Source organism: Scyliorhinus torazame, chromosome 21, assembly GCF_047496885.1.
Source record: "Scyliorhinus torazame isolate Kashiwa2021f chromosome 21, sScyTor2.1, whole genome shotgun sequence".
NCBI lineage: Eukaryota > Metazoa > Chordata > Chondrichthyes > Carcharhiniformes > Scyliorhinidae > Scyliorhinus > Scyliorhinus torazame.
Window position 1 is genome coordinate 121840531 of NC_092727.1, and position 11176 is coordinate 121851706.

At 46.6% G+C, this 11176-nt stretch overlaps 1 protein-coding gene across 1 annotated transcript in view; it reads right to left on the reverse strand.

The window, feature by feature from the left end:
- LOC140398074 (transcription factor CP2-like protein 1) overlaps positions 1 to 11176 on the reverse strand; it is a 57731-nt gene that overhangs the window by 1032 nt on the left and 45523 nt on the right. Inside the window, exons 13-15 of the mRNA XM_072486283.1 lie at positions 5144 to 5241; positions 1972 to 2114; positions 1784 to 1835 (exon numbers count right to left, since the gene is read on the reverse strand). Coding sequence (XP_072342384.1) covers positions 1784 to 1835; positions 1972 to 2114; positions 5144 to 5241 — 293 coding nt within the window. The remainder of the gene's footprint in view (positions 1 to 1783; positions 1836 to 1971; positions 2115 to 5143; positions 5242 to 11176) is intronic.

Below are 11176 nucleotides of genomic sequence, written 5' to 3' on the forward strand. Positions count from 1 at the left end.
GGATAATGGGAGTGACTTGATGCGGTTAGGCTGACTTGACTCCCTGTCTATTACATCACATCATCCTCTACTGATGATACGTGTCTGGGGCCTGTCTGTGCATCTGGGCTTTTCTGAAACTAGTTCTTCTGCTAGTGGATTGGCCGTGATAAATTGCCCTTAGTGTTGGATGGGGTTACTGGGTTATGGGGATAGGGTGTAGGTGTTGACCTTGGGTAGGGTGCTTTTTCCAAGAGCCGGTGCAGACTCGATGGGCCGAATGGCCTCCTTCTGCACTGTAAATTCTATGATAATCTATGACACATATGCAAAAGCGGGAAAAAGATGCTACGGGGTCGATTGTCCCAGTCCAGAACAAAAAATAAATCTAAGAGTGCCTTTTAGTCTAAGGCACAACCTCCGTTTACCACAGTAACACCAATAACACATCCCAACTTCTGCAGACATGCACAAAAGTAAAGCTATACGTAAGTCTAAACATCCATATCAAATTTTAGCCTTTGGTTGCCAGATACTAAAACTCTCTTGCTGTGTTCTGCCTGCTCTAGTTGTGCTTCTAATTCAACGTCAAGCTCCCTGCTTCCCTCTTGGAACTTTACCACTGCCTCAAATGTGTTTCCCAAAAACCTCTCTCAAATGTCAGAGCCAGTTCTTGTCAATAATGGCATTTTCTTCTTCAGTTGTGAAGTGAGTGTTCCTCGCTAATCTCCAGAGCGTCTGATACCCACAAAGGTCTGTGGGTTCTGCAAGAAATGGAAACAAGGAGAAGCTCGATAAACACAAGGGGGTGAAAAATAGGGGGGTCATACTGAAAAGCTGGGACAGGAGGGGTGCGAGGAGGACACGGAGCACTAACACCAGTGTGAGCCAGGTGGGATGAATGGCCTGATTCTAACCTGTACAATCCAGGTAATTTTATTCTTTTACAAGGTGTGGGTGTCACTGGCAAGGCCAGCTTTTGTTGCCCATCCCTAATTGCCCTTGTGGCTTGCTGGGCCATTTCAGAGGGCAGTTACGAGTCAACTACATTGCTGTGGGGCTGGAGTAAGGATGGCAAATGTCCTTCCTCAAGGGCATTAGTGAAGCAGATAGGTTTTTATGAGAATAGTTGATCGTTTCATGGTCACCATTACTGAGACTAGTTTTATAATTCCAGATTAATTCACTGAATTTAAATTCCACAAGCTGCCATGATGGGGTTTGAACCGGTGACCCTGGAGCATTAAACTGGACCTCTGGATTACTTATCCAGTGATATCACTACCGTACCACCGTCTCCCTAAATGGAGTTCTCATGCTCCGTGTGATGACAACAGAAACACAACCGTCAGACGTGGAGATGGCCATCCTCTCTGGTCACTGACAGCCTCTATGCCTCATTTCCCAACACGCTTCTTCTCCTGTGCATTCGGGATGGATAGACTAACTCTGCACACACCCGAGACAACACAGGGCGAGATTCTCTGGCCTACCCCCGTGGCACGTTTCTCAGTGGCGGGAGGCAGCCTGCCATTGGCCGGCTGTGGGATCTTCTGATCCCGCTGCCGTCGATGGGATTTCCCATTGAATCCACCCCATGCTGCCGGGAAATCCATGAAGGGGGTGCGCTGTCAGACCAGAGGATCCCGCCCACTGTGTCTCGCAAAATCACTTTCAGAAGGTTCAACTCGAAGAACACCTATCTTCCCGCAAGAACCCCCCGCACTATTTTTGGATGCTACCCTACCCTGTGTACCTCTGTGAGGGTGAGCTCATTCAGGGTATTACACGGCAGATCTCTTACCTTTCAGTGAGTTAATTATAAAACTGGATTCATCAGGAAGGTTCTGAATCATCTGCAAAACAGATACAAATACTAGAAAATCACCTTCCTTCTATATTCTGAGTAAGCTAATAAATCTCATGGTTTGCATCCAGGAACTCTCCTTCTGCAACAGTCTTCCCCCACGTGAGGCAGTTTCAGTAACTCACCTGGTCCCCAACCAGGATATGGATTCCAGCTGCTCCCTGCCTGTAGATCTGAAGAATCTGGTTTGGTGAGATGCTGAATAGAGCTGCTAACTTGTTGGTTAGTTCAGCTTTGGTTAAATCTTCCAGGTAGATTTCCTTGTAAACTAGGAGGAAGATACAGAAAATGAGACTTAATTCTATTCGATAGGCCTTAATGTGAAAGCCATCAAACTAGCAAGCAGTGTAATGTAACTATTTTGATTTGAGACTAATTTGTAACATTGTTAGGAGGAAGTTTGCATACAGATTAGAAGCAGGAGTAAACCATTCAAACCCTCAAACCTGGTCGCCATTCAGTAGCATCATGGCTATCTCAACTGCTTCACTGGGCAAGGAATTCCATAGATTCACAACCCTTTGGGTGAAGAAGTTCCTCCTAAACTCAGTCCTAATGTCAGGTCCAGCACAGCCTTCTCTCTGGTGGGCTCCAGAACATGCTGTTCTAAGAATCTATCCTGAAAACATTCTATGATTTCCTCATCTACGCTCCCTTTGCTCATCTGACTTCTGAGGTCTATATGTAAATTAAAATCCCCCGTGGGTATCGCCATACCTTTCTGACAAGCTTTCATTATTTCTAGCATTAGACCCTGTCCTATCATGTGGTTACTGTTCAGCGACTGCTTTTACTTATTGGTTTCCTGAACTTATGTCATTCCTCCCTACTGTGCTAATACCGCTATAAATTAAAAGGTCGCTGCCCCTCGAGGGCCATCCGACGCTCTCCGATGATCTCGCTGACCCATTAGGAATCACTTCAGTGCTCCATCAGGGACCCTAGTTTGAAAAATCATGAATTATGTTGTGTCACTTATGATGCAGAATGGCGTTGTGCATTATTCTTTATAATCGGGGGGGAGGGGGAGATCCTCTCACATAATATTAAGGCAAAACAAAAAAATAATTCACGCGATTGTTTTAATTCCTTTCTGCAAAACAGTACAAAGTTAGTGAAGCTGTAATCCTGTATTCCTGTCACTAGAGGGAGTTAGTGTCCTTTTGTGTTAGTCAGTCACAGGACGGCTAACTCGAAAGCTTCATTTTTTCAGAGAGCATCTTCTCACAAACTGTGTTTTTTTCCCTTGGGGGGGGAAAAGTGTCAATTCAACTTCGCTATAGCTCAGCCATAAAGATCCCAGGGTGGCATTCCAGGCACTATGGATCAGCCAGGAATCTTGGCCCTATTTATAACATAGAACATACAACATACGGTGCAGAAGGAGGCCATTTGGCCCATCGATTCTGCACCGACCCCTTAAGGCGGTAAAATTGACTGAACAGGATTTTCCCCCCTGAAACTGTCCGCCCAAACCAAGATGCAATTTCACAGTTGGGCGGGCAGGGCCTTGGGCGAGAAACCCATCCATCCACTTTCTGGCCCTTAAGTGGCTACACGGGCCTTAACCACCCAGCCTCAATGTTTAGCCTAGTTGGCGCAGAGGGTGGGAAAATGGCATTTCCACTTTTCCCCATCTCGGGTGGGAAGTGAGGGGTGGAGGGGGGCCCCACTCCCCCCTCAGAATGTTGGAGCTCTGGGACCCTCTCGCTCCTGGCCTAACCCCTGATGCCACAATCGCGCCCCCTGGGGTTTACCTCTTAACAGGTCCCGGGACTTTGTCCCTGGCAAGCCGCTGTACTACTGCTTCTGGCCACTGAAGCGCTGTGACTGGCTGGGCTGAAGAGCCAATCAGATTGGCCAACAGCTCTCACGGGCTGAACTCCTTTCCAAGGGCGGGCAGAAGTCTTGCCCCCTGTTGATCAACACTCAAATGAGTGTTAAATGACAGCGGGAATGCAAGCCAATTGCTTGCCATCCTTAAAATTCTACTCTTGGTATCTACACAGGCATTCTAGAGTTTCAGTGGGTGAGATCTTAACACATTGGAAAGCCGAGAATCAAATTGTGCCCAAGGAATATTGGAGGCAAGGGTGCCAGCTCTGATTGGATATCTGCCGAAGGTTTTTGACCTTCAGCCTCGATCTGTCACACTTCCACGATTGGTCTCTCTCAACATGTCTGACCCCCTCGGCCCACCGTCTTTTCTGCGTTCTCTCCGACATGATTTACAAAAATGGCTCCGGGGATAGACCATAAGACATAGGAGCAGAATTAGGCCACTCGGCCCATCGAGTCTGCTCCGCCATTCAATCGCGGCTGATACTTTCTCATCCCCATTCTCCTGCCTTCTCCCCATAACCCCTGATCCCCTTATTGATCAAGGGATGAGAGACTTCACTTCTGAGGATGGGGTAACAAAGCTGGGCTGTTCTATCTGGAGAAGCAACGGTTGAGAGGATCTTTGAGAAAGATGCTGAGGGGCCTGGGCAGAGCAGGTCGCGAGAACCTGTTCCCATCGGCAGGAAGGTAGCGAACCAGAGGATACAGATTCAAGATAAATGGCAAAAGAAGCAATGGGGCCACGAGGAAAAGCTTTTCGATGCAGCGGTTGGCAAGGATCTCCGGTGAAAGTGTGGAGGAGGCAGATTCAATCGAGGCATTCAAAAGGGAATTGGATAATTTTCTGAAGAGAAAGTAATCCAGGACTGGGGGTGGGGGGGGGGGGGGGGGGGGGGGGGGGGGGGGGGGGGGGGGGGGGGGGGGGGGGGGGGGGGGGGCGGGGGGAGACAGGGGAGTGGAACTCACTGAGGAGCTGTTGCAGAGAATGTTGGACATGGACACAACAGGATGAATGCTCTCCTTCAGTATTGCAAACTTTCTGAGATCTCTACACGAATTAGAAAGAAAAAAAGACTCCTTGTTACCAATTGGATAATCCTTGACTGTCGAGCAGCTATTTTCCCCCACTCCAATATCTTTGAAAACCTTTGTTTATTAGTTAGAAAGAATTTTTTTTAAAATCTTTCATCTGGGATTGCTCAGAGCAATGCCCAGGAGATGAAGCTTTAATCCCCGGAGGTTTCAGGTCAATCCTGTGGAGTTACTCACCCTTGCAGAAGGTGGATGAAGATCAGACCAAGCAGGCCCGTGATGACCACCCCCCCCCCCCCCCCCCCCCCCCCCACTCGCCTCCACTCAACAGCCAGGATCTCTGCTGGTGCTCCCTGCCCTAATTATCGTCACCGTCATTTAGTGTCCTAGCCATGGTGTTTTGACACTGGTGTGGCTACATACCACACATGGCAGCGCTGGGAGAGTCTTGACTATCCTTATTCTCCTTTCCTTGCTGTGGCTCCTGGCACATATAAACTGTCAGACGCGGCCGAATGGACCTGTGGACAAAAATAGTACGATCATGGGATTGTTTGCCGACCGCAGCTTCTCTCTCTGCCGTTTAAAAAATGAACTCCTCACTTTTTGCTCTTGCCTCCGCGTCAGAATGTTGCGGGTTCAAACCCCACTCCGGAGAACGGAGCACAAAATCTAAGCTGATCACTCAACGCTGCGACACGGAGGGAATTGCAGCAACTCTCAGAGCTGCCACCTTGCGGCTGAGGTGTTGAGCTGAGAGCTGGCTGCCTCCTTGGGTGCATGCACAAGGTCCCACGGCACAATTTAAAGAGGGGATGGAGAATTCACCCCAGGCGTCCTGGCCAACGTTTATCCCTTGACCCGCAGGTTGTTTAGTCAGTAACATCGCATTGCTGTTTGTGGCAGCTTGCTGTGCACAAATTGGCTGCTATGTTTTCTTAAATTACAGTAGTGGCTGCATTTCAAAATGTCTTCACTGGCGGTAAAGTGATTTGCAGAGTCTGGAAGTTGTGAAAAGTGCTGAACAAAAGAAAATCTCTGACTCAGCCTTTCTACTTCTCTAACCTCTGTTAAGATGCTCCCTAAAACCAATCTGTCCTAATATCTCCTTCGGTAGCTCGGTATCAAATTCTGTCGCTACTGCCTTGGGACTTTTACTAAATTATAAGTGCTATATTAAAGCAATTTATTGCTGTTTCAGACATTGTCATAAAGGAAATCTTCCCATGATACACCACTGAACAAGTTCATTACACCTTCAGCATGTCTGCACTGGTCACTAAATTGTTAATATGCACTTATTGAAATGGAAAAGACAAGATAAGGTGTGTTTACTTTCCCATAAGAAGATAAGTCGGAGTAATTGATGTAACTGGAAACCAGGCCATCGTAGACTGGGTATTGTATAATAATATTTTTAAAAATAATCTTTATTGTCACAAGTAGACTTACATCAACACTGCAATGAAGTTACTGGGAAAAGACCGCAGTTGCCACATTCCTGCGCCTGTTCGGGTACACACAGGGAGAATTCAGAATGTCCAAATTATCTAACAGCATGTCAATCGGGTCTTGTGGGAGGAAACCAGAGCACCCGGAGGAAATCCACACAGACATGGGGAGAATGTGCAGACTCCACACAGACAGTTACCCAAGCCGGGAATCGAACCTGGGACCCTGGAGCTGTGAAGCAACAGTACTAACCGCTGTGCTAACTTGCCTCCATTTGCATAATGAGAATGGAATCATTGGCAATTTAGTTGGGCGAGGCCTTTGGGGATGAGCGACCATAACATGATCGAATTCTTCATCAAGATGGAGAGTGCTATCATTGATACTAGGACTAGAGACCTGAACCTAAACAAAGGAAACTACGATGATATGAGGCGTGAGTTTGGTATGATAGATTGCGGGACGTTACTTCTGTGGATGGGCAATGGCAAGCATTCAAAGATGCTTGGGGGAACAGCAACAATTGTTCATTCCTGTCTGGCACAAAAATATAAAATGGGAAAGGTGGCCAAACCATCGCTTTCAAGGGAAATTAGGGATAGTATTAGATCCAAGGAAGAGGCATACAAATTGGCCATAACAAACAGCATTCTTGAGGATTGCGAGCAATTTATAATTCGTCAAAGGGACTGATTGATTAAGGAAGGGAAAATAGAGCATGAGAGAGTAAGTCTGCAGGGAACATAAAAACTGACATTAAAAGCATTGATAAGTATGTGAAATGAAAAAGATTGGTGAAGATAAATGTAGGTCCTTTACTGTCTGAAAGAGGGGAATTTATAATGGGGAACAAAGAAATGGCTGACCAACTAAATACAGATTTTGGTTCTGTATTCACAAAGCAGGACAGAAATAATGTACCAGAAATGTTGGGGAACACAGGGTTTAATGAGACAGAGGAACTGAAGGAGATCCGTATTAGTAGAGAAATAGTGTTTGGGGAATTGATGGGATTATAAATCCGCAGAGCCTGAGAATCTACATCCCAGAATACTTAAGGAAGTGGTCCTAGAAATAGTGGATGCATTGGAGGTCACCTTCCAAAATTCTATAGATTCTGAAGCAATTCCTACAGATTGGAAAGTAGCTAATGTAACCCCACTATTTAGAAAGGGAGGCAGAGAGAAAACAAAATTGTAGACCAGTCAGCCTCGCGTTGGTAGTGAAGAAAATGCTAGAGTCCGTAATAAAAGATTTTATAGCAGAGCACTTGAAAAACAGTGGCAGGATCGGGCAGAGTCAGCATGGATCTACGAAAGGGAAATCATGCTTGACAAATCTGCTGGAATTCTTTGGATCTTTGGATCCTCACTGTCTTCAGGTGATGTCCCGGAGGACTGAAGAATAGCCAATGTTGTTCCTTTGTTTAAGAAGGGTAGCAAGGATAATCCAGGGAACTACAGGCCGGTGAGCCTTACGTCAGTGGTAGGGAAATTATTGGAGAGAATTCTTCGAGACAGGATCTACTCCCATTTGGAAGCAAATGGACGTATTAGTGAGAGGCAGCACGGTTTTGTGAAGGGGAGGTCGTGTCTCACGAACTTGATAGAGTTTTTCGAAAGAGGTCACAAAGATGATTGGTGCAGGTAGGGCAGTGGATGTTGTCGATATGGACTTCAGTAAGGCCTTTGACAAGGTCCCTCATGGCAGACTGGTACAAAAGGTGAAGTCACACGGGATCAGGGGTGAGCTGGCAAGGTGGATACAGAACTGGCTAGGTCATAGAAGGCAGAGAATAGCAATGGAAGGGTGCTTTTCTAATTGGAGGGCTGTGACTAGTGGTTTTCCTCAGGGATCAGTGCTGGGACCTTTGCTGTTCGTAGTATATATAAATGAATTGGAGGAAAATGTAACTGGTCTCATTAGTAAGTTTGCAGACGCCACAAAGGTTGGTGGAATTGCGGATAGTGATGAGAACTGTCAGAGGATACAGCAGGATTTAGATCATTTGGAGACTTGGGCAGAGAGATGGCAGATGGAGTTTAATTCGGACAAATGTGAGGTAATGCATTTTGGAAGGTCTAATGCAGGTAGGGAATATACAATAAATGGTAGAACCCTCAAGAGTATTGACAGTCAGAGAAATCTAGGTGTACAGGTCCTCAGGTCACTGAAAGGGGCAACACAGGTGGAGAAGGTAGTCAAGAAGGCATACGCCTTGCTTGCCTTCATTGGCCGGGGCATTGAGTATAGGAATTGGCAAGTCATGTTGCAGCTGTATAGAACCTTGGTTAGGCCACACTTGGAGTATCGTGTTCAATTCTGGTCGCCACACTACCAGAAGGATGTGGAGGCTTTAGAGAGGGTGCAGAAGAGATTTACCAGGATGTTGCCTGGTATGGAGGGCATTAGCTACGAGGAGCGGTTGAATAAACTCGGTTTGTTCTCACTGGAACGACGGAGGTTGAGGGGCGACCTGATAGAGGTCTACAAAATTATGAGGGGCATAGACAGAGTGGATAGTCAGAGGCTATTCCCCAGGGTAGAGGGGTCAATTACTAGGGGGCATAGGTTTAAGGTGCGAGGGGCAAGATTTAGAGGAGATGTACGAGGCAACTATTTTTACACAGAGGGTAGTGGGTGCCTGGAACTCGCTGCCGGAGGAGGTGGTGGAAGCAGGGACGATAGTGACATTTAAGGGGCATCTTGACAAATACATGAATAGGATGGGAATAGAGGGATACGGACCCAGGAAGTGTAGAAGATTTTAGTTTAGTCGGGCAGCATGGACAGCACGGGCTTGGAGGGTCGAAGGGCATGTTCCTGTGCTGTACTTTTCTTTGTTCTTTGTTCTTCAAGGATGTAATTAGCAGAGTTGACAAGGAGGAGTCAGTGGATGTGGTTTATTTGGGCTTTTAGAAGGCTTTTGACAAAGTCTCACATAAGAGATTAGTGTGTAAAATTAAAGTGCATGGGATTGGGGGTAGTGCATTGAGATGGATGAAAAACTGGTTGGCAGACAGGACACAAAGAGTAGAAATAAATGGGTCTTTTTCAAATTGGCAGGCAGTGACTAGTGGGGTACCGCAGGGATCGGTGCTGGGACCCCAGCTATTCACAATATATGTTCATGATTTAGATGATTTAAATTTAATATCTCCATATTTGTCGATGAGACAAAGCTGGGTGGGAGGGTGAGCTGTGAGGAGGGCTGCAGAGATGCCTCAGTGTGATTTGGACAAGTTGAGTTAGTAGGAAAGTGAATGACAGATGTAATATAATGTGAATAAATGTGGGATTATCCACTTTGGTAGCAAAAGCAGGAAGGCAGATTATTATTTGAATGGCTATAGATTGAGAGAGGGGAATGTGCAAGGCCCTGGGGGTCATCATTAACCAGTCACTGAAGGTAAGCAGGCAATAAAGAAGGAAAATGTTATGTTGGCCTTCAAAGCGAGAGGATTTGAGTACAGGAGCAGGGATGTCTTGCTGCAATTATACAGGGCCTAATTGCCCAACCCTAATTGCCCTTGAGGAAATGGTGGTGAGCTGCCTTCTTTAAACCGCTGCAGTCCATGTGGTGTAGGTACACCCACAGTGCAGTTAGGGAGGGAGTTCCAGGATTTTCCCCACGACAATGAAGGAACAGCTGATATATTTCTAAGTCAGGATGGTGAGTGGCTTGGAGGGAACTTGCTGGTTGTCATGTTCACAGCTACCTGCTGCCTTGTCCTTCTAGATGGTAAGTGGTCAGAGGTTTGGAAGGTGCTGTCGAAGGAGTCTTGGTGGGTTGCTGCAGTGCATCTTGTAAATGGCACACCGCTGATGCTACTGTGCGACAGTGGTGGAGGGAGTGAATGTTGAAGGTGGCGGATGGGGGTGTCAATTAAACAGGCTGCTTTGTCCTGGTTGGAGTTGAACTCATCCAGGCGAATGGAGAGTATTCCATCACACTCCTGGCTTGCGCCTGGTAATTGGTGGACAGGCTTTGGGGAATCAGGAAGTGAGTTACTCAGCACAGGATTCCTCGCCTCTGAGCTGCTCTTGCAGCCATAATATTTGTATGGCTGGGTCCAGTTCAGTTTCTGGTCAGTGGGAGCCCCCAGGGTGTTAATAGTGGGGGATTCAACAATGGTGATGTCAAAGGGAGATGGTTAGATTCCATCTTGAGGGAGATGGTCATCACCTTTGGGACCTGTCTTCACCTTTGGCTTAATATTTCAAAAATCCCCAGAAATTGAAATCTGTGTCTGTATTTCAATCTGAACAAGTAAACAACTCGGGTAAAAGCAAAATACTCCGGAGGCTGGAAATCAGAAATCTAAACAAAATGCTGGAAAAAAGCAGCAGGTCAGGCAGCATCAGTGGCGAGAGAAACATAGTTAATGTTTTGAGTCAAATGACTCTTCTTTGGAAAAAGCGGAAGAGTGCTGGAAGAATCATTCGGCTCGAAGCGTTAACTCTTTCTCTTGCCACAGATGCTGCCAGACCTGCTGAGGTTTACGAGCACTTTATGTTTCTATGGCCAATAGCAAAGAACTTGCATTGCCTCTAGGGGGCAATCTTTACTTAAGTATAGAGTTGTATTTATCATGGACTGTATATTAGACAAAACGGAATGTGAACATTTTTCATAGAATTTACAGTGCAGAAGGAGGCCATTCGGCCCATCGAGTCTGCACCGGCCCTTGGAAAGCCCACACCTCCACTCTATCCCCGTAACCCAGCAACCCCTCCCAACCTTTTTGGACACTAAGGGCAATTTATCATGGCCAATCCACCTAACCTACACGTCCTTGGACTGTGGGAGGAAACCGGAGCACCCGGAGGAAACCCACGCAGACACGGGAGAAAGTGCAAACTCCGCACAAACTCCCCAAGCCGGGAATCGAACCTGGGACTCTGGTGCTGTGAAGCAACTGTGCTAACCACTGTGCTACCGTGAGTTATTGAAGTATTCTAAATGGCAGTATAATAATTAATTATTTGTAAACAGTTGTTATA